The 20,455-nt window shown below is 40.3% G+C and overlaps 1 protein-coding gene across 1 annotated transcript in view; it reads right to left on the reverse strand.

Moving 5' to 3' along the window:
* The window catches only part of ntm (neurotrimin), a 528,885-nt gene extending 527,838 nt beyond the window's left edge, over positions 1 to 1,047 (reverse strand). Inside the window, exon 1 of the mRNA XM_051937546.1 lies at positions 803 to 1,047. Coding sequence (XP_051793506.1) covers positions 803 to 863 — 61 coding nt within the window. The 5' untranslated portion in view covers positions 864 to 1,047. The remainder of the gene's footprint in view (positions 1 to 802) is intronic.
* Between the last annotated feature and the right edge of the window lie 19,408 nt (positions 1,048 to 20,455).

Here is a 20,455-nt window from a genome sequence, read left to right on the forward strand (position 1 = left end):
TGATAAGGGCTAATAAAGGTGCTGTTCTTATTTCCCCCACACTTGGATCTTAATCTGTGCGTTTTACGCGCACCTCTGTTTAGCAACAGTCTGGTCATTGGACTGAATCTTAATGTCAGGTGTAAACAAGGTCAGAAACTGCTTCACTGCTCTCTCTTCCAACAGCAAAGCCTTCTTGCCTGCCCGGAGAATACATGGCTTAACTTGGATGACCTGGCCAGGCAGTCGATGTGGATTAAGAACAAGCTAATACTTAATCAACTTTGCAGCAAAGACCTCCCGTCCGGGAGATTTGCCATGCGTCAGGATGATCCGCGGGCAGCAGGAGCCACAACCGTCAAAAGGACAATCGCACGGAGCAGGTGCAATAAAATAAAGAGCTGTGTGACTGCATCGGTGTGCAGGGAGGATGGTGATGTTACTTATTGTTGCTCTTTGAGATGCAAAAAATGCGCACGCAACCGAAGCAAAACTAGGCTGCTCCTGAAAATTACCTTTAACAGGATTAGTGCAAACTTTAGAAGAGAAAAGGCTCCGGCTTCACATATATATAACCGGGGTAAAAATACACCCAAACCGAGCAGTGGGATACTTAAGAGTCCAGCCAATGACACTAACAGAGCTCAGCTGCACTTACTAATCGCTTAATTAAACTGCGGCTTAGATGACAAGCATCGTGGTGTCAAATGAAGCCAAAAGGAGCAAACACTGTCCGACACACGAATAAGACACTTAATAAAGCCAACAGAGCCCGAAGGTGGCGATAACAAGTGCTGCCAGGATGACAGAATCCAACACTTACCTTGCTCCAGCAGCAGGATGGTCATCCCGAACAGCATAACCCAGTACAGAGGGTTCTTCATGGTCACGGATCTGTGCTTGGTCTGATGTGTGATGTCGTCTTGGAAAATTAGCCTGTGAGTCTCTGAAAATCCCGAAAAGTGCTTTTCTTCAAGTCCCCGGTCCTCCTGTGTGACTGTACGGCATCCACCAACGCAGCGCTCCACAAAGTCCCTCCTTCCACCGTGAGGTTATTGGCAGCAGTGATTGGAGCAAGTTAGCGATGAGGACAGCGACCACGTCCGGCTCGTTTTTCCGGATTAAGGACACTTGATGATATTCACACGCACTAATCCTTCCACCGCTTTATTGTGAAATCCAGCTCAGCTCGCTTCCTGTCCTGCTCTGGTTGTATGTGTCTAGCTTTACACAGACTGTAGGTGCTGCTGCGTTCAGTGGAGGAGGTGCTGCCGTCCCGCTGGCTTCTCCCAACTAAAAACTACTCATTTATCATACAGTATTTGTTGTATTCCAAGATAATATGTGCAATAAGAAAGCATTTTCCTTTTGATTCGGCACATTCACGGCCTACAGGGCTCATTTTTGGACTTTTTCTAGTTTTCAGTTCAGCAGTATTCTATAGGCCTGTCCTTGTTATGATCTAAGCTTATTTTAACATTCAACAAGTAGGGAAGATCAGGAGCCTTGTGACCAGCAGTGGCCATCTTAAACCGCTTAATGTGGATTCAATGAAGCTGTCAAATGATGAAAATATTAGGAAAAACATTTTTGCAAATATCTCATGATGTGACGGTTTGTTTGTCCGTCTGTTGGTCCGTCTTTTCGCAACATTTCTCAGAAACGGACAAACAGATTTGGATGAAATTTTCAGGGAAGTTCATCAATGACACAAGGACCAAATGATTCGATTTTGGCAGTGATTTGGCTTACAGTCTGCATCCACAGATTTGTTAATGATTTCCGTATCATTGCGAGATGACACCGTGCGTACTGTGTATATAATATAATCTTAAACTGACCTTATATCCCTGTCTTTAAAGGTACTGTAGTTGTGAATTTTCCCCACTGTGGGATCGATAAAGTTTATGTTTTTTCTTATTAGTTTAACATAATGCTGAGAAGATGAGACCATCAGCAAGGATGTGAGCAATTTCCATCACTCGGACTATTTGCCTTGCTGGTTCCCACTGCAAAACAAAATCTATCCATATTTACTCTGTTATGTGACGATTGGCGTTGCTTTGTCTGATTGTCTGTGTGTTCGTAACGTCACTCAAAAATGGATGGATTTGGATGGAATTTTCTGAGAAGGTCAGAAATGACACAAGGACCAAATGATTAGATTTTGGCAGTGATGCAGCTTATAGTCTGGATCCACAGATTTGTTAAAGTTTTCTACATCATTGCGAGATAGTGGCACGGCATCACTGTAACTATGACAACAAGTGAACACTACGTCAGCTGCCTGCTGATGATCACATGATTGCAATCCTACTACAAACCCACCATTGCAAACCAGGATTTTTTTAAAGATTCCGTCCATCGGAAATCATACAGTGACTGAGCAGCTTTGGCGGAGTACTGCACTCTCTGAGTGCTTTTCTTGTTTTGAATGTGAAAGCCTCTTCAACGTTCTTAAAAGAAACTGAGGAGGGAAGATGACACATGATTTGAACTGCTCTGTGTGTTTCACTTTAATGGGCAGAAGCCATAAAGACTATCAATTGCTTTTTTTTCCTTTTATTCTTTGTTTTTCTTTTATTTCTTTTGAAATGTTTTTACTTAGTCCTTGTATTATGGCCATATTGTTAATGCAAATAATAATTATGACAGCAAAGCATTCTGCATGAATTAAATGATTTTAACTGTCTGTAGGTGTTTGCTTTTGTCAGCAAGTCAATCAAGCTGCTGGGCATGCTGATTCTTGGTTTGACAAACTAACTCTGCTTTCTGGTATCGATTCTCAAAATCTGCGATCTAGACTCAAACATGTAATTACCAGTAGTGCCAGTCAATCCCCTCCAGGACTGAACATGCGAGAATAAAGTGTCAGGATTACAGGGAGGAATGAGGGATTGTCCTTTTATTGTGACCTATCGCCCATGTTTCATTGTTATGTTTTTCTGTTGGTTTTTTTTTAACCTGCTTAGGGGCTACAGATCTAAATTAACATTGTTGATATAATCTGGCATATTTACGTCTATTACTGTCGAAATAGACGTTCATTAATGTGCACTGTCCCTATCAAATAAATAAACATTACCCTTTTTAGCTGCAGTTGTTGTTTTCTGTCGCCATCAGTGCTCATAAAGTATTCTATACACATTCATGAATCTAAACATCACAAGGCATTTCAGTCTGTAATGTAAGAGAAGCAGCTCACAGCCACATAGACACACATTTTGACACATATAATCCATCATTTCAACACAATATACTGAATTTGCATTTTGTTTTCTAACCAATATGACTCAGCTGCAGTCAAAGTTTTATCAAAAGTTTTCCCACTCTTCAGTAGCGGAGCTTAGTCCAACATCAGCGATGACAGACAGAAATTTATTGTGTAAAAATAAGGTTTGTAAGTTCCATTGATCACATAAGACAAGCAATACTTTTCTCAATTTAGGTTCAGTCAGTATAGTATACATTGTTCAGTTTGTCTGTTTCCTAGTGCTTGTCCCACAGGACACTCCAAGTCATGCTGTTCTGTGGATACCTGCAACACCTATGCTCCTGCACTTCACTGCATTGGTGGTTTTTTTGAACTGAGTGCAAGAGTGCGGTTGCTCTTCTACTGTTCTGCAGCTTTGATTCTGCTCTGTATCTGCACCCTGGAGGCACTTTGTTTCTGACTTGAGTGCCACTGGGGAGATCCATTATCGCTTATCATGCTGTATACATGCCATGCTGTTCTTCTGTATTGCCAAAGCAGGCGGCATCGCAAAGAAAGAGCAGAAAAAAAGCCCTAGTTTTTATTTTATATTTGTAAAAACAAAGAAGAACAAATACATAAACTGCCCTGACTGCCTCAGCATAGCCTCCATTTTTTATTGTTGAGTTTTGATGTCTGTAATATTTTTTAAGATGTGTACTGCATATAATAGCTCATTCATCATCATATCAGTGCAAAGCGGTTTGATGGGTCTTCTGCTGCCACAATCATACCTCTACATATTTTTTAATGTATTTAAGAGCTGTCAATGATTAATAGGTAATCACAGGTAATTATTAATTGTCAAAGTGTATTGATTGCTATCATAGAAAACAAGGGACATGCAGTAACCTGTAGAAAGGCTTTGGTGGTACATGTGTCTTTCTTCCTCTGGCTATCATATGAGCTGGGCAAAATAAACAACTGTTCATGAGTGTTAGACCCTTAGGGCCACAGGTTCATCCATCTTCACTGATTTTGGCAATTTTATTAGCTGCAAATGTGTTACCTTTTCTTGCTTTCCCAAATCAAAACTTAAGTTGGTCTGGCCCTGTGCTGTGAAAGGTCCCTGTCTCCAGCCCTTTTTTGTTGTTTATAATGTCCGCATGTGAAGCACATGGTCAAGATTTAATCCAATCAAACCACTATAAATATTCAATGTCAGCCCTGAGAGCTAGCTGACCCCTTTACCTATAAAAATAAGATCATAATAAGAGTAAAAATCTGTAGACAGGTTTCAAAAGAGCCATGTGTGCAAGACAGTTCAAAAATCTCATAGGACTCGAAGCCCTTTGCAGAAGGATTGGGTGGAAATCCTCCACACAAGTACAAAAACAACTTGAAGGTGGCACTGGGCTCTTCATTGAGGTTGACCTTCGTGATGACTGTTCCACTCACAAAATGCAGGGTCCTGAAACTTTTGCCTTTGGCCATTTCCATTTTTTTCTTGCAGAACAACCAAACAATAAATAAGAGAACACTGAACACTTTGACAAGCTTTAAGAAAAAGGAAAGCTTTTAGCCCTTTTTCAAATGTAGAGAGGGTGTGTCTCCCAAACCCAAATGGGCAGTGGTTCCACAGGACAGGTGCCTGATAGCTGAATGTTCTGCCTTCTATTCTACTTCTGAAAACTCTTCTTAAACATGAACAAACCTGGAATCTATCTGATAAATGTCTCTTCAGTGCCAATGGTATGTTCCAGTCTTTGTAAGGAGCTGTTGTGATGAACTGTATCAAATACAGCACAGGGCAAGCATAGAGTCCACTGTCTGAAGCTATGAGACGATAGCTGGTAACTGTCACAAGAGCTCTTTCCACATTATGATGTTATCTAAATCCTGACTGAAAGTCTCCAGACAAACCTTGTCACATTGTTGGCTTGCAACAGCTTTTTCAAGAATTTAAAAAAAGGGAAGGTTGCATATTGTTGTCTTTCTGAGCAGTGGTTTACTGACAGCAACCTTTAAAGCATGGCATGCATAGCGTGTTAGGAAAGAGAGGCTGATCATGTCTATTTCTGGAGTGTTAATTAAAGGAAAAACACCTTGAACAGTCTGGTTGGGATGGGGTCTAACAGACACGTTACTCGTTTAGATGAAGCAACTATCGACGTTAACTCAGAGAGATTTATAGCAGAGAAGCAGTGCAAATATAAATCCAGCCTCACAGAGCCGCTGTGCCTGAAGACATAGCCGTGTTTTTTCCTCACAATTGTATTCATAAAGAAGGTCATAAAGTAATCAGTACTGAGGACTAAATGAATGCAAGGCTCCAGAGACCTATGACTCTCTGTCAGCCTGGGATTGTGTCACGCCCTTCACCTCCGGTTCTGCTTAGTTGGCAGCCTTCCTTGTCCCTCCTTTTCCTGTCCCTATGTGGGTTAGGGTGGGATATGTGTGGAATGTTTGCAGGTGCATTGGATGATTATGTGAGTGACCACACCTGTGGCAGGGAGTGGTCTACCCGTTTCATCACTCCTGCACCATAAAAGCCTGGCTGAGACCAGTGCACGAAGCCGGACCTTTAGAATAACATTCAGTTTGTCAAGCAGCTCCTAGTTGTTGTTTTGACTTTTGCTTGTTGTTTCAGTAAGTAATCTGTACTTTCTTTCTCAAGTCCATGACCACCTCTGCCTGCACCGCTAGCACTTCATGACCATCTGGACCATCACCGTTTGCGTTCCACTTCACTTGGTAGTATCGCTAGTTGTAATTCTGATCTGTGTCGTCGACCTTGTTGGTGTTTCTGTAGTTTGTTGTGCCACATTTAGTGGCGTCCTACTCCCTGGTTTCCTTGCTTGGTATACCAAGTCGCGGTTAGTCAATTTAATTACGTATGCCTAATCTTGCTCGTAAGATTAAGCGAGTCTGATCTGATAGTACATTATGTTTTCATCTAGTACTGTTACCCACTGGGATTCCATGTAATTCACCTGCCAGCCAGTAGCTGTTCCCCTGAGTAGTCACCCCAGTTAACCTTCCCAGCCACATCACTACTCCTTGAGCTAAATTTGACTTCCTGGAAATATTGTACTTATTTCATTAATAAATTATTGTATTTGAAGTTATTGTGTGATGTATTTCTGTGGCCTTGCACTTAAGCCTCTAACCCAGGGGTATTCAATTAAAATTCAAAGAGGTCCAGTCAGAGAAAATTTATTAAAGCAAAGGTCTAAAGTCTAACTTGAGTTTGTGTGATACATGTTGATGTAACCTAGCAGTTTTGCAAGTGTCTGCATGTAATCAATAACTGTCAAGTCAAATAAATTCAGTACAGTTCAACATGTATTGATAACTTTTGATATAACTGTATATTTCAAAATAAAGTGCAGAACTTGAAAAAATGACTGAACAACCTGAACCAATCTGATTCTGATGTACATTTCTAACAATACCTAAATGTCAAAAAATTTAAACAATTGAACATTTTTTCATGTCTTATATCACTCCCCTTATATCCTCTGCTGTTTAATGGAGAACTGCTTGCCCAGCCAGTATTTTGAATCGTGGCCTGAAAGGTGTCAGGGCCATTCTCAAACACATTTGGAGGCTCATTGGTGAGTCTGGAATGATATTTATTTTTGATTATGTTCATAATTGAGAAGCTGGCTCGCAGCTGCATGTTGAGCCAAACATGGTCAGTATGTGACCACAGCCTGTCAGCTGTCTGTCCCTCACCTCTCAACTGTTTTCTGATCACAGAGCTGCGATGTTTAGCACCTGCAGCGCAGAGACGTCATTGGCTGAGTAGCGTCACGTTGGATGGCTGAACTCATGCGTAATTGGTCTGTGTGTTTCCTGAGCTGATAACCAATCCCGTAAACACTCCGCCTGTAAAATAGGAGCAATCTGTCAAATTTCAAATCCCATTACACTTTACTGATTACAGGTCCGGGTCTGTATAAGATGGCGTCTGGGTCTGGATCCGGGCCGCGGCCTGCCAGTTAGCAACCCCTGCTCTAACCCGATCCCTGACAGGATTGTACTCATTTACCTCAAGAAGCAATAACTAATAAGCACTCTTTGTTCTACGGAGTTAATCTCATTAACCTGTCTTTACAGGCAAAGTAAAAGACACTGTGTACTTTTCTTCCTCTCAGACAGGTGAGCTGTCCTACACAGAATCAGTATGTAAGCTGCAGTGAAATGATTTGTTACATCAAAGCTCCATCACATCTACTGAGATGTTTTTATTTTACTTTTAGTAAAATAGTAGTTATCTTATCATGTTTACTGTTTCTAAAATCATAAATAAACTGCCATTAAGGCAGTGTTAGATTAGTCTTTTGTTTTTGCTTTATCTTGTATTGTACATTACTTAAAGTAATTAATTAAAGAACAGGGCTAGTTTAGGTAAGTATGGCTTCTGGAGCTGGAGGGAAAATTAATGAAACAACACAATTTTTTTTTAACCAACTGTGTTAAAACAAAATACTTGATGTAATTCAAGTAAAATGGCAAATACAATCAATTAAATGAAAATATTACAAAATACAAAATAAACTAGGAAGTATCCAATTTGTACAGTTCAAGACAATTTTCTACGGACCGGTCATCAGAATTTTTTTTTAAGGTACACAACATACAAGGAATTTGGTTTCAGCTGTTGGTGTCACCTTAGGAATAAGGAAAGAGAATAGTTAATGGGACTCAGAAACGCCTCCATAATCTAATCAATTGTTCCTTGTATCATTTCCAACGGATAAGTCGTGATAAGTCCGCAGCAGAAGATTTGCAGTAGGACCGCAATCATGTGATCGTCAGCAGGTAGCTGATGTCGTGTTCACTTGTTGTCATAGTTAGAGCAACGCCGTGCCGCTATCTCGCAATGTTACAGAAATCTTTAATAAATCCGTGAATCCAGACTTTAAGCTGCATCACTTCCAAAATCTAATCACTTTGTCCTTGTGTCATTTATGACCTTACCTAAAAACTGTATCCGAATTCATTCGTCCATTTTTGAATAATGTTGTGAACAGATGGACAGACAGACAAACAGACAAACATACCCTGAGCATCACAAAACTCCATCACGATTGTTTTGTTTTAAAGAATATTGCTAAATATTTACTTAATTTTTCTCTGTCAGCATCAAGCCTCTCCCTCTTTAAAAAGAAGCTCTACAAAGATGTTTGTTTTTTTATTAATTTTGGCGCATTGACAGCCTCATTCAACATCAAGCGGGGGAAACAAGCACAGATGGAAGCAACGGGAAGGCGATCTAGTCATTTTTCAAAATAAAACACCCTGTGGACTCCATCAGAAATTTAATATGAAATAAACCATTTTTATTCCCTCTGTGCGGTCCAGTACCAGTTCATGGCTGGGTGGTTGGGGAACACTGTTTTATTGCATGCTTCATCCATTTCAGCAGCTTGAAAATAGAAGCACCCCTGAGCAGCACATCCTCAGTGGAGTCTGTTGGTCAGTCCAGGTTCCAGTCTTTTCCAGGTTGTTAAAAATACAGTTGTTTGCTGAGGCTTGGCCTGACTGACTGCAGGCATGCATTCATTTAGCTGCACAGGTGTAGGGCGGGGCCAAGCTGTGCTACCATTGGCTTATTAACTTGGACTGACATCTTAGCTGTCCAATAAAAATCGAGCAGGGTTTCTGCTTGATAGCCAACAGAAACGATTGCAGTGTCCCATTTTATCTGAGTTACACTTGCAGTTTCTCTCACATGGGTATTGCAACAATATATCTGTTAAATTGAGTTAGAAGGAAGCTGAAGGAGCATGGCTACACTACTACCAACTGATTCTGATGTGGCAGTGAAACAATTATCTGTTCGCATCACACTGAAGAAAATTTACTGTGTGAATATTGTCCTTAGAAGCAGAAAACAAGAAGCTATGGAAGCATATCTTCCCTCAACAAATGCTGTATCTCTTTTTTTTTTTTTTTTTTTTGCATATTACGCGTTTTTCAGTGGATGATCAGGAAAGGACCCAAGTGCAGAACACACAGGCAGACTGTGAATCGTACAAATTTTATTCAGTCAGCTTAGTGCATGGAGAGGAGCTTCAACTGATAGCTGGACAATCAAGGTGTACACGTGAAAAGAACCCAGCAGAAGAAAATCAAAGCATATCCAGTCCACAAAAAAAGTCCACCTAATGAAAAAATGTAAACACATGGGCAGAAGATGAGACAATCTAACAATCTACGAAGTAGCACGGCAACAGACGATAGGAAAACAGGGTGTAGAAACAAGGTACAAAAAACAAAGAATTTGCAAACCAGAGATGAGGAACACGAGGAGAATCAGCCAGGTAAGCATGAGGTAAGGAGGTGGCAACCAGGCATGTAATCTGAATAACAAAACAGTTGCAAACAGAAGAGTAGCAAAGACAAGACTATTTATACATTGAGAACTGGCTGGGGAGACAGACAAGACACAGGTAAAACTAATGAGGGCAATCAAAAGAGAAAACAGAATAAACACAAGCGCCATAGAAGAAAAAGCAATTTCTAAATAAAACAGGAAATAACTGAAAAATGACACAAAACCTGCAGAGGAAATGCAAATAGGGAATCACAGATGATACAAATAGTGAGATACAGAAAATGAAAATACATAGGAATGAATGAACTAAAATACAACCAGAAACTAAAACCTACCACTCATGACAATGTTATTGTTTGTGTTCGTCATCTTTTAAAGACATTCTGTTTGGGACAAAAGACAGCAACAGATACAAAGATTGAGGAGCCTTGGCGGAGTACTGTGCGCTCTGAGTGCTTTTCTTGTTCAATTTGTAATGAGGTTGGATTTTAATAGTTGTTCATTTACTGTGTCTGTGTGCGTACAGAATCTGTGGGTTCTGTCTGAGTGATGTGACGGCTCTCGGACCACAAAGAACAAACAAACTAAAACCACCAAATAATGGAGGATCAAAAATAACTTAAGCATGAGGCTTTAATTGCTTGCTGTATATAAATCAAAAAGGGTAGAAGTGAACATTGTTAGCTTACACACCACTCTCAGTGTCCATTTTGAAATTTGAATGATCTTGTACTGTAAACAGAGACATAAATATGGTGTGGTGGAACACTACAGACAGACATACTCAAAGCAGCGTAGACCTTAAACCACCCATCATCACAGGCATGACCGCAGCTGGCATCACTTGTGTACAGCTGTTTACCGTTTGTAATTCTGAAATTTTCAAAGTTGCTGTGTTTTTAAATACAATAGGACTGAACACTGCAATCAAACATATTCCTTAACCCGTTGCGCTTCAGTGTTCCACCCGCGGAACACTTTGAGATCTGCATAAGCACTTCCTTAAATGTCCGAAGGCTGCAAACGCGATTATACAAACACTATACGCCGATGGAAAGCTTAGATTCTCATGAATCCGCCGGTATAAACCACTTTCAGATGTGATTACCACAGCGGGTAATATAAACACATTTGTCTGACAAACAACGAATATCCATCCATCCGTTCTCTATACACGGCTTCAACGTACACAGCGTGACTCACATTTGCGGGTTCATTATTCCACACAGATGAAAATATTCCACAAAAAACGGCCATAATCCAGCCTTGGACATCCAGATGAAACAAGCCAGTAAACTATTTGTCCAAAACATGTCTTGAAGTCTGTATATAATCCACGAATAGGTCGTTTTCGAGGAAATGCACCTCGCGATGCGCGTCCAATATTCCCTGTATTTCTCGTAATATTTTTATTTACAAATAGAATATTAGCGATTTTTTTGTACTGAAAATGGCTGGAATTGACTTCACCTCATAGGGCTAATCATAAACAGTATATTTATTCATAATGAGCTTTAGAACACTGATCCTGGTGAAACTGAGCATTTTAGACTTGAATGGAGTTTGTATTGTATCCAGGCGCGGTGCTATAAATACAGTGGGATTTAATAGGTTTACATAGACTTTAACATGCGTTATTATGTAATTCCTAATGACTCATAAGTCGCCACCATGAGCCCACGCGTTGGTAATCAGTGGGCAATATGTATCATGAAATTAGCACAGAAATTGTATTTTTCACAGGTTGTGATACAGCTGTTGCTTTACAAAGATGAGAGTGAAACGCACAGATTTTAGTCATAATTTTTTTTCTTTGTCCTTGTACTTGCCATTTTGAAATATGAATGGACTTTGGACTTTATACAGGGTGACACAAAAAAAACAGGAACTTTTTAACAATCCAATAAAACCAAGAGTGATGGAAGAAAAATATTTTATTCATAGCAACTGAAATCTTAAAACACGCCATTTAAGAAACAATGATGGAATTTTCATTTTTCAAAAATTACTTCCTGTAGATGGCGTCCTCCTGTATGAATGCATTCTTGAAATCTACCCGGGGCTATCTCAAGAGTAAAGTGTACACGACTCGACCAAGAACTCTGGATGAGCTAAAACAGAGAATTCAGGATGAAATTCACAGTATCCCAACTGAGATGTTGCAGCGGTCAATGAGGAATCTCAACAGCAGATTTAAAAAGGTGAGATATATAAAGTGCAATACAATTGATTGATTTTATGATCTGCATCGTTCCCTTGATATTTTATTTTTAAAGCACACTGTGATATCATGATTTTGAAAAGTGCTCTATAAATAAATGATGTTATTCTCTGTCCTGACTACATGTCATGTCAAATTCTTGGTATAATTTAGAAATGCTTTAAGTGCATTCAACTGACTGAGTCTAGTTATTAAAATAAGTCCATTTGCGTTTTAATTTTCAGCAATTTTGATAGAATCCATCTGCAGCTTCAGAGCCACCATTAATGTAGCCTAACAGATGTCCTTAAATCTCTTACTGATACAGCCTAACTTACTGAGTTGATGGAGGTCGTTGTCATTCAGCGTTTTCTCTTCATGAATGAGTAATTGACTATCTTTAATGTTGTCCTCAAGTTCACATTCAAGGCTCTGTTCAAAGCACCACATTTAAGAGCTTGCCCTTGTGAAATCGTGTTTCCCATTTAGTAACTCGTTTCTCAGTAAAACCTTTAATTTTAATTTTTTTTTAAACTTTTGTTTGCACACACCCACAAATGCACGCACAAGTTAGATTTTAAGCTTGTTCTTGTGATCAGTCTTGTTTTTCACACAACACAGTGAGGAACTTATTAGGAAAGCATGGTCATAATTGATGCTTCCAAGCTTTTCTGCTTCTGTTTCCAGATGGCATGCACAGTGCTGTGCAGTCACTGTTTTGGTCTACAATATATATCATCAATCTTAGGTTAATGTGGTAAGCAGGGGGTTGGTGTTCCTTCACTTTTGAAGATGAAAATATGGTGCCTGGCTGCCTTAGTAAGAACGGGGGAATATGTAAAGAGCAAACATGTTAGTTTAAGAACACAGAGCCAATAGGAGCACACACAAAAGAATTATCTCACCATTGACATACTGTTAGAAGCTAAGATTTGCCCTGCATTTTTTATTTTATTTTATTCGTGTACTTTGTGGGCCACATAGTTGTTTGGTGGTTAGCATTGTTGCCTTGCAGCTAGAAGACTCCTAGTTCGTGTCCCATCCTGGGCCTGGGATCTTTCTGTGTGGAGTTTGCATGTTCTTCCTGTGAATGTGTGGGTTTTTTCCAGTGATCTTAAATTGTTCGTAGGTTTGAATGTGAGTGTTTGTCTCTGTGTGTAGCCCTGTGACAGAGTGGTGACCTGTCCAGGGTGTCCTCTGCCTTCAACTTTAGTCAGCTGGAATAGACTCCAGCCCCCCTTGCACTAGCCTAGCTGCGCTAGACCCAGGTCTGAAGACACAAGGGTCTAGGAACTCTCGACAGGGAGGGAGGCGGGCTAAAAGGTTGTCTTTCAAATCACTCTGCAGCAATTGGGTAGGTATACTATAGACATAATAAAGAGTAGACGCCGCTCGGGGTGCTGCGCAGCGAGAAATACGGCCGCCATCTTGGTCCGATCACCCGCGCCACTCGGTGCTGTTTGACAGCGCATTTAATCCATCTTAACTCTGAATATTAAACTGATTTTCACATGTTTTTTATTTTTATTTTATTGCTGCAAATGTCATACATGTAGCTATGATACAGGACAAATGGTTCGGTGTATTTTAATATCCATAGCGGGAATAATAGATAATAATAATAGGTAATAGAATATTCTGATATTAAGCTCGACTGTAGACAGGTATTTTGCAAACACAGTAAATACACACACACACACTAATATATGTTAGAGAAGCAGATAATGGCAGTAAAGTCAATTATACTGACTAATGAACACATTAGTCAGTTTTCTGATATATTGATTATATTGATACTCCGTACATGATTTATATATGTAGTATGATTTTCTCTGATATATAACTTTTATCTATTATAGCCTATATATATGCGAATGATGTTGATACTCCATCTGTGATTTATATATATTCATTTTCTCTGATATATAACTTCTATCTATTGTTTTATATAGAAATATGTGTTCATTAGTCAGTATTTTATTTATATATGTATATATAGTGTAATCATATATTGTCTCTTCAAATTATTAAAATAATTGACTTTACTGCCATTATCTGCTTCTCTAACATATTAGTGTGTGTGTGTGTGTGTGTTTACAGTCTTTGCAAAATACCTGTCTACAGTCGAGCTTAATATCAGAATATTCTATTACCTATTATTATTATTATCTATTATTCCCGCTATGGATATTAAAATACGCCGAACCATTTGTCCTGTATCATAGCTACATGTATGACGTTTGCAGCAAAAAAATAAAAATAAAAAACGTGTGAAAATCATTATAATATTCAGAGTTAAGATGGATTAAATGCGCTGTCAAACAGCGCTGAGTGGAGCGGCTGACCGGACCAAGATTGCGCCCCCACCGCTCGTCAGCCCCAATAGGCAGTAGCGGTCGATGCGGCATCTACTCTTTATATATGTCTATGAAGTATACAACCAATTAGCGCAACGAATAGGCTGACGTAGTTCCTAGAGCGCCGGAAATCAGAGGATGCGGTAGTTCGGTGAAGCCTTATTTATGCAGTCAATGGGTGAAGCTCAAGTATATTACAGACATGTTAACAGAAAGATTATTCAGAGTCTGTGCTAATGGAGCTCAACGACTGTTGTTGTTTTTGTTGTCGGCCCTGGCAGGGAATTAAATTCGTTGCCGTGGGTTGTCTAGCGCGGCGAGGCTAGTTGTTTCCGGTTGTTTCTGTCAGAATCGTCGCACCTCTGTCGTCACTTAGTTACGCCCGCCTTCTGACTCTGCATTTCATGGTGATTCGTCCGGCCAGTTTTAGGAGCATCCAACCTCGAGACTTACCGAGGGTAAGTAGACCCACCCTGGCAGAGAATTAAATTCGTTGCCGTGGGTTGTCTCGCGTTGCTGGACTACCCTAGAACCCTAATGAGGATATAAGTTTGATACACCTTCTCATTTCAAGGTTTTTCTTTATTTTCATGACTATTTACATTGTAGAGTTTCACTGACACAAAATTATGGATGAACACATATGGAAATATGTAGTAAAAAAAAGTGTGAACTAAGTCAAAACATGTTTTATCTTTTAGATTCAATTCAATTCTATTCAATTTTATTTTTATAGCGCCAATTACAGTCAAATTGTCTCAAGATGCTTTACAGAACCCATATGTCTGACCCCCAGAGCAAGCCCTAAGGTGACAGTGGCAAGGAAAACACCCTTTCAACAGGGAAAAAAAAAAACCTTGAGCAGAACCCGGCTCTATATAGGGGGAACCCATCTGCCTGCTTCAAAATAGCCATGCTTTGCTTTGATTACTGCTTTGCACACTCTTGGCAGTAGAGGTGACTCTTTGTCTTCCTTTCCTGGGGCGGTCCTCATATGAGTCACTTTCATAGCACTTGATGGTTTGTGTGACTGCACTTGGGGATACATTCAAAGCTTTTGCAATTTTCCAGACTGACTGACCTTCACTTCTTAAAGTAATGATGGACTGTTGTTTGTCTTTACTTAGCTGATTGGTTCTCGCCTTAATATGGATTCTAACAGTTGTCAAATACAGCAGTCAACTGTGTACCAACCTGACTTCTGCACAACATAACTGATGGTCCCAACCCCATTAAGATGACAAAAAAAATCCACAAATGAACCTTGACAAGGCACACCTGTGAAGTGAAAACCATTTCAGGTTAGTACCTCATGAAATTCATTGAGAGAAGGCCAAGAATGGCATCTAAAATGTAAACAGTTGTGAAAATAAAGAAAAAACATTAAATGAGAAGGTGTGACCAAACTTTTGACTGGTAGTATATATCCAAGTTTAAATATCTAGTCCAGTCATAGTATTTTGTTCTGTTGTGAAACATGGGATTGGAAATGTTTTGAAATGCTGGGGTTTTCAAAAGTCCCCTGAACTCGACACGACAACAGATACCAATTTCACACATGCACTCTGTTCCGTTAATATGACAGCAGCTAAACGGGTCAGGTACATGTGTGAATGTGCACCCTGGTCACTTACCCATAAAAGTCACAGCAGTAATCTTACTAGGTTGGACCTAGTGATGTTTAACTTTCGACACGGTACAAGTGTGAATTGAGCCGTCACATTAACGGATAGACAAACAAGGAGCAGTAGTTTGTGAAGTTATTTAAATTATTTTTCTGTATTTCAGCAACAATATTCATCCAGAAACATCAGAGACACTTACCATCCAGCTTGAGAGCCAAAATCACAACACACCTTTTTCACACACATTGCTTTATATTTTCAAATCTATTATGCAACAAAATGAAATATCAACAATAACAAAGGTTGTTGCTAGAGGTACGTACCCGTACCCGTAGCCTGTGGACTACGGATACGGCACTTGCCATTTGCCAATCAGATATGCAAGATCTGGTCACGTGACTCCCGGTAGACGCTAGCGGTACGGACTATAGCATCGGTACTACAGGTACGGACCCTAAACCTAACACTAACCCTAACCTTAACCTTTGCTTACCTTTCAACAGTTTGCAGTGGTTAGCAGCTTCTTGACTCACGAGACTCGCGTACGGGTCCGTATCTGTCTGGCAAATGGAAAGTGCCGTATCCGTAGCCCACAGGCTACGGGTACGGGTCCGTATCTGTAGACACTACCAATAACAAATCCTTACTGTGATGAAACAGACACCAACAGCATAAAGATTAATGATACTAACCAGTAATTGATGTAATCCAAATCTTTTTCCTCACAAAATGTTAAGAAGAGCTAAAGTGCATTTCTTCTAGCTGTTTGGAACTATTGACTGAGTTTTAATATTTGCAACATCAGACAGCGGCAGGATCCATACGAGTGTCTCCAAAGACAAAAGTTGCGCACACTTGCACGTCGAGAAACAATAGCACAGATTACTTAATTAAATTCTTATAAATAGAAAATATTGCCAAGAGAACATATCAGTCCAGACCAGAACCGAGCAGCAGGTCTCACCGTGTACGTCTACATGTCTTCAGAATGGTAGTTTAGTTTCCAGCTGTTTAGGATTGTTTCTTCATAGTTTATTATAAACTTGCAGCATCAGACAGCAGCAGGATCTATGAGTGTCTCCAAACTGAGAAAACTGTCATTTATACATGGAGCAGTAGTAACTTCATTATTTAGGTTTAATTATAAATTAGCCCAACATCAAGAAAGGACTGATCAAGATCTGACAGCAAAAGTGAACTTTTTTTTTTTTTTTTTACCTCACACATGTGAGTTGTCACAAAGAGTCAGACTTTATCAGCTGCAGTAATTTATTCTGTCACATCGCGGATGTCCCAGGGTGAGTTCTGAAAGCTCAGGAAAACTCACGACAGTTTCACCATTTAAGAAATCAGAAATAAACTGGGCTATAAATTATTTGGACCCATTGATATTCTGTGTTTGCAGAATTAATCGTTAATGAAATATTTTATTATTAATATCATTACTGTAACTTGGTGTGGGCTGCACAGTTAGTACTTTTGCCTTGCAGGTAGAAGATCCCCGGTTCACGTCCCAGCCTTCCCAGGATCTTTCTGCATGGAGTTTGCATGTTCTTCCTGTGCATGAGTGGGTTTTCTCTGGGTCGTCCGGCTTCCTCCAGGAGTCCAAAAAACATGTTAAAGTTTATTGGTAACTCTAAACTGTCCTCAGGTGTGAATGCAAGTGTGATTGTATGTGTAGCCCTCTGATAGACTGGTGACCTGTCCAGGGTGTCCCCTGCCTTCACCCTAAATCTTGTTTTATGCTTGCTGCATCCACGAGGTCCCTGCGGCTCCATGCGAACAAATTATGTCATTTTAGCAGCCATGCCCCTCACGCGGCCCTTCTCATGCGGAAAATTTCCACGTCCTGCACCTCCAAATTTTTCTAACTATGCGGACAGAGACACACAAGAAGCTGGCAGAAGAACAGAAGCTCCTTGTAGAAGAAGTTTAGAAATACAGGCATTTATATGATTCGTGACACAACGATCATCGTTGGAACCAGGTTATGAACCATTGATGGTGATTTAAACTAACTGTTGAAATGCAACTTCTCAGTAAAATGCCAAGTTGGAAGTGGAGTAAACTATGGCAAATTTCTTCTACTCTAGTTTAGTACCTGAGTAGACTAGGTAGACGTATGTTTGCAATACAATGCCCCTGCAGTTTGGGAGCAGACGCCGTATGGAGAATAAAGTCACACTCTGTCTCTCGAGCAGATTTCCGGGCATCTCATTTCCATGCGGCTCATTCATGCAGAAAGCATAACCCAGCCTTAAGTCAGCTGGGATAGACTCCAGAACCCCCCATGACCCTAATGGGGATTAAGTGGTGTATAGATAACGGATGGATCACTTCCTGTATTGACTAGTCTTGCATGAATTATGAATGGTGCTTTCCAGTAATGTAGGTGGCATTGGTGGCATTGGTGAACAGAAAATGGACTTTTGTCTGAAAGGGGCTTGAAAGACAGAATTCCGTTACTTTAAGGGACTGATGAACCCAGCAATGTCCCATGTCCAATGTCCGAAAGGGTAAACAAATAACTTTACTGTCTTCCGCTGCTGCCTGTTTTCTGGTCTGCCAGTGCACAAACCCTTACTTTAGGATACTATTCTGTACTGCTACAAGTACTTTTGCTACCACTAAGAAAACCCTTTTTAAGACTACATCTGAACCATATCTGATGTGAGCTAATAAAGTTCACAAGATAGTCCATGAGGATCACTCCTTTCCTCCACACACTGTGTAACTGCAAAGGAAGAAGCTGCTTGATGGGGCATGAATATATTTTACAGCAGTTTGAGAGGGAACAAGAGGCTGGCACAACCACTGTTCATATAAATTAGCCCTGAGCAGGCACTTGCTATGACATTCAGTATCAGAATTTTCACATTTTCAGAACAATCAAACAGAAATCCGTCAGTTGATGGCTTTTTATTGTTGTTGTAATATCACGCCACTGTACAAAGGCAGGGCTTATGTAACTGTTTTAACCAACTGTACTGTACACTCTTGATCAAACTAGAAGAAAACAAGGGAACAGTTGCTTCTCAGCATTTATTTCTTATTTAGAAATAAGACCAAAAATAACATATGAACAGACATATATTTTGTAATATATGCACATACATGCACAGTACTATTTATTAAGTGGCTTCAGAGGTTAAGTCTGGCCAAAAGGGTTTTTAGAATATCACAGGACACTGTAAAATTGTTAGGCTTCCTGCTCATTGCAAATTATGGGTTATTTGGTGAGAGAGAGAGCTCAAATGAGAACGCCTGAAGACAGAGGAGAGTCTGAAGCCTCTAGTTATTTATCATGGCTTATTTTCTTTCCATGAAAGCAAAACCGCCAAGTTGGTCTTTTCATAAAACATATAAGAATTTTAACTAGATATGATTAAATACTTAAAAAAAATCAGGTCCTGTATATCATTGTCTTTGGGCTTGGTTGTGATTGAAGCTATTTCAATTTTGACTCTTTCTGCCTGTGCTGAAGTACCTGGCGTATTGATCTCTATTTCTCTACCTGCTAGTTTTCCGTTTAGCTGCCTGCTTGTTCACTTGTCTGTTTACCTATCTGTTTCTCTTCATCCTCTTATATTGGATTGGTTTTCTTTAGTTATGGACTGGGCTACATGATGGCTCAGTTGTTAGTACTGTTGCCTCACAGCTAGAACATCCCTGGCCTGGTCTTTCGGCATGGAGTTTGCATGTTTTCCCCGTGCTTGCGTGGGTTGTCTCCGGCTTCCTTCCACAGTCCAAAAACTGGTGATCCTAAATTGTTCAGGTGTGAATGTGAGTGTGCCTGGTTGTCTGTCTCTCTGTGTTTGCCCTGAGATAGACTGGCAACCTGTCCAGGGTATCCCCTGCCTTCACCCTCAGTCGACAGGGATCGACTCGAGCATCCCCCAACCCAAATGTTTTTTGGAGTGCAGAGTACAGTTTTGGTCAAAAAGCCATGGCAGATGCCTTAGTTTGAACTGTGTTCAGAGGAACATTGTAGCCATGAGTACCCCCAGCAGAAGCGTGGTCCCCACCGTCGTCTCACAGCAAGAAGGTTCTGGGTCTTTCTGTGCAGAGTTTGCATGTTGTCCTTGTGCCTGCATGGGTTCTCACTGGGTGCTTCCTCCCACTGGTCAAAGACATGCTGAGGTTAATTGTGATTTATAAATTGGTCAGTACGAGTATGCATGATTGTCTGTTTCTCTGTATGGCCCTGTGATAGACTGACATCATGTCCAGGGTGTATCTTGCCTTTGCCCTATGTCTGCTATGATCTCCCTTTCCACTAGCCGTGATTGTGGAATTCAAACTAGTTGTCCTGAGGATTTAATAGGCATAGAGGTAGAGTAGGGCCAGAAAACACAAACCCAGTTGCAGGGATGTTGCTACGTGTATAACACTTTTCCCTTTTCTGGTAGCAGTTCGGAATCTTGCCGCAGCCTTCAACACAAGCAACAGATAAGACTGGAGTGGGCCGGGCACAGTGAGTTACCATAATCCAGCCTTGTATAGATCAATACAGTGGTTACCTTTTTGATGTGACTTAGACAGCTGATTGATTTCAAATTGACAGTGCTCCTAGGTTAAGTAGTACCTTCTCCCCACAGAGTTAAGCGATCAAATTTCAGTATGGAGCCAAAAATATGACTCTCTGAGCATGGGCATGGGGGTTTGGTGTCTATATCCCAAGATGACCTGGTTATGATCAATGTCATATTGAGTGGAATGAAGATAATCACTCCTCTCTTGCTCTTATTCAGCTGG

This window comes from Acanthochromis polyacanthus, chromosome 17 (genome assembly GCF_021347895.1).
Source record: "Acanthochromis polyacanthus isolate Apoly-LR-REF ecotype Palm Island chromosome 17, KAUST_Apoly_ChrSc, whole genome shotgun sequence".
Lineage (NCBI taxonomy): Eukaryota > Metazoa > Chordata > Actinopteri > Pomacentridae > Acanthochromis > Acanthochromis polyacanthus.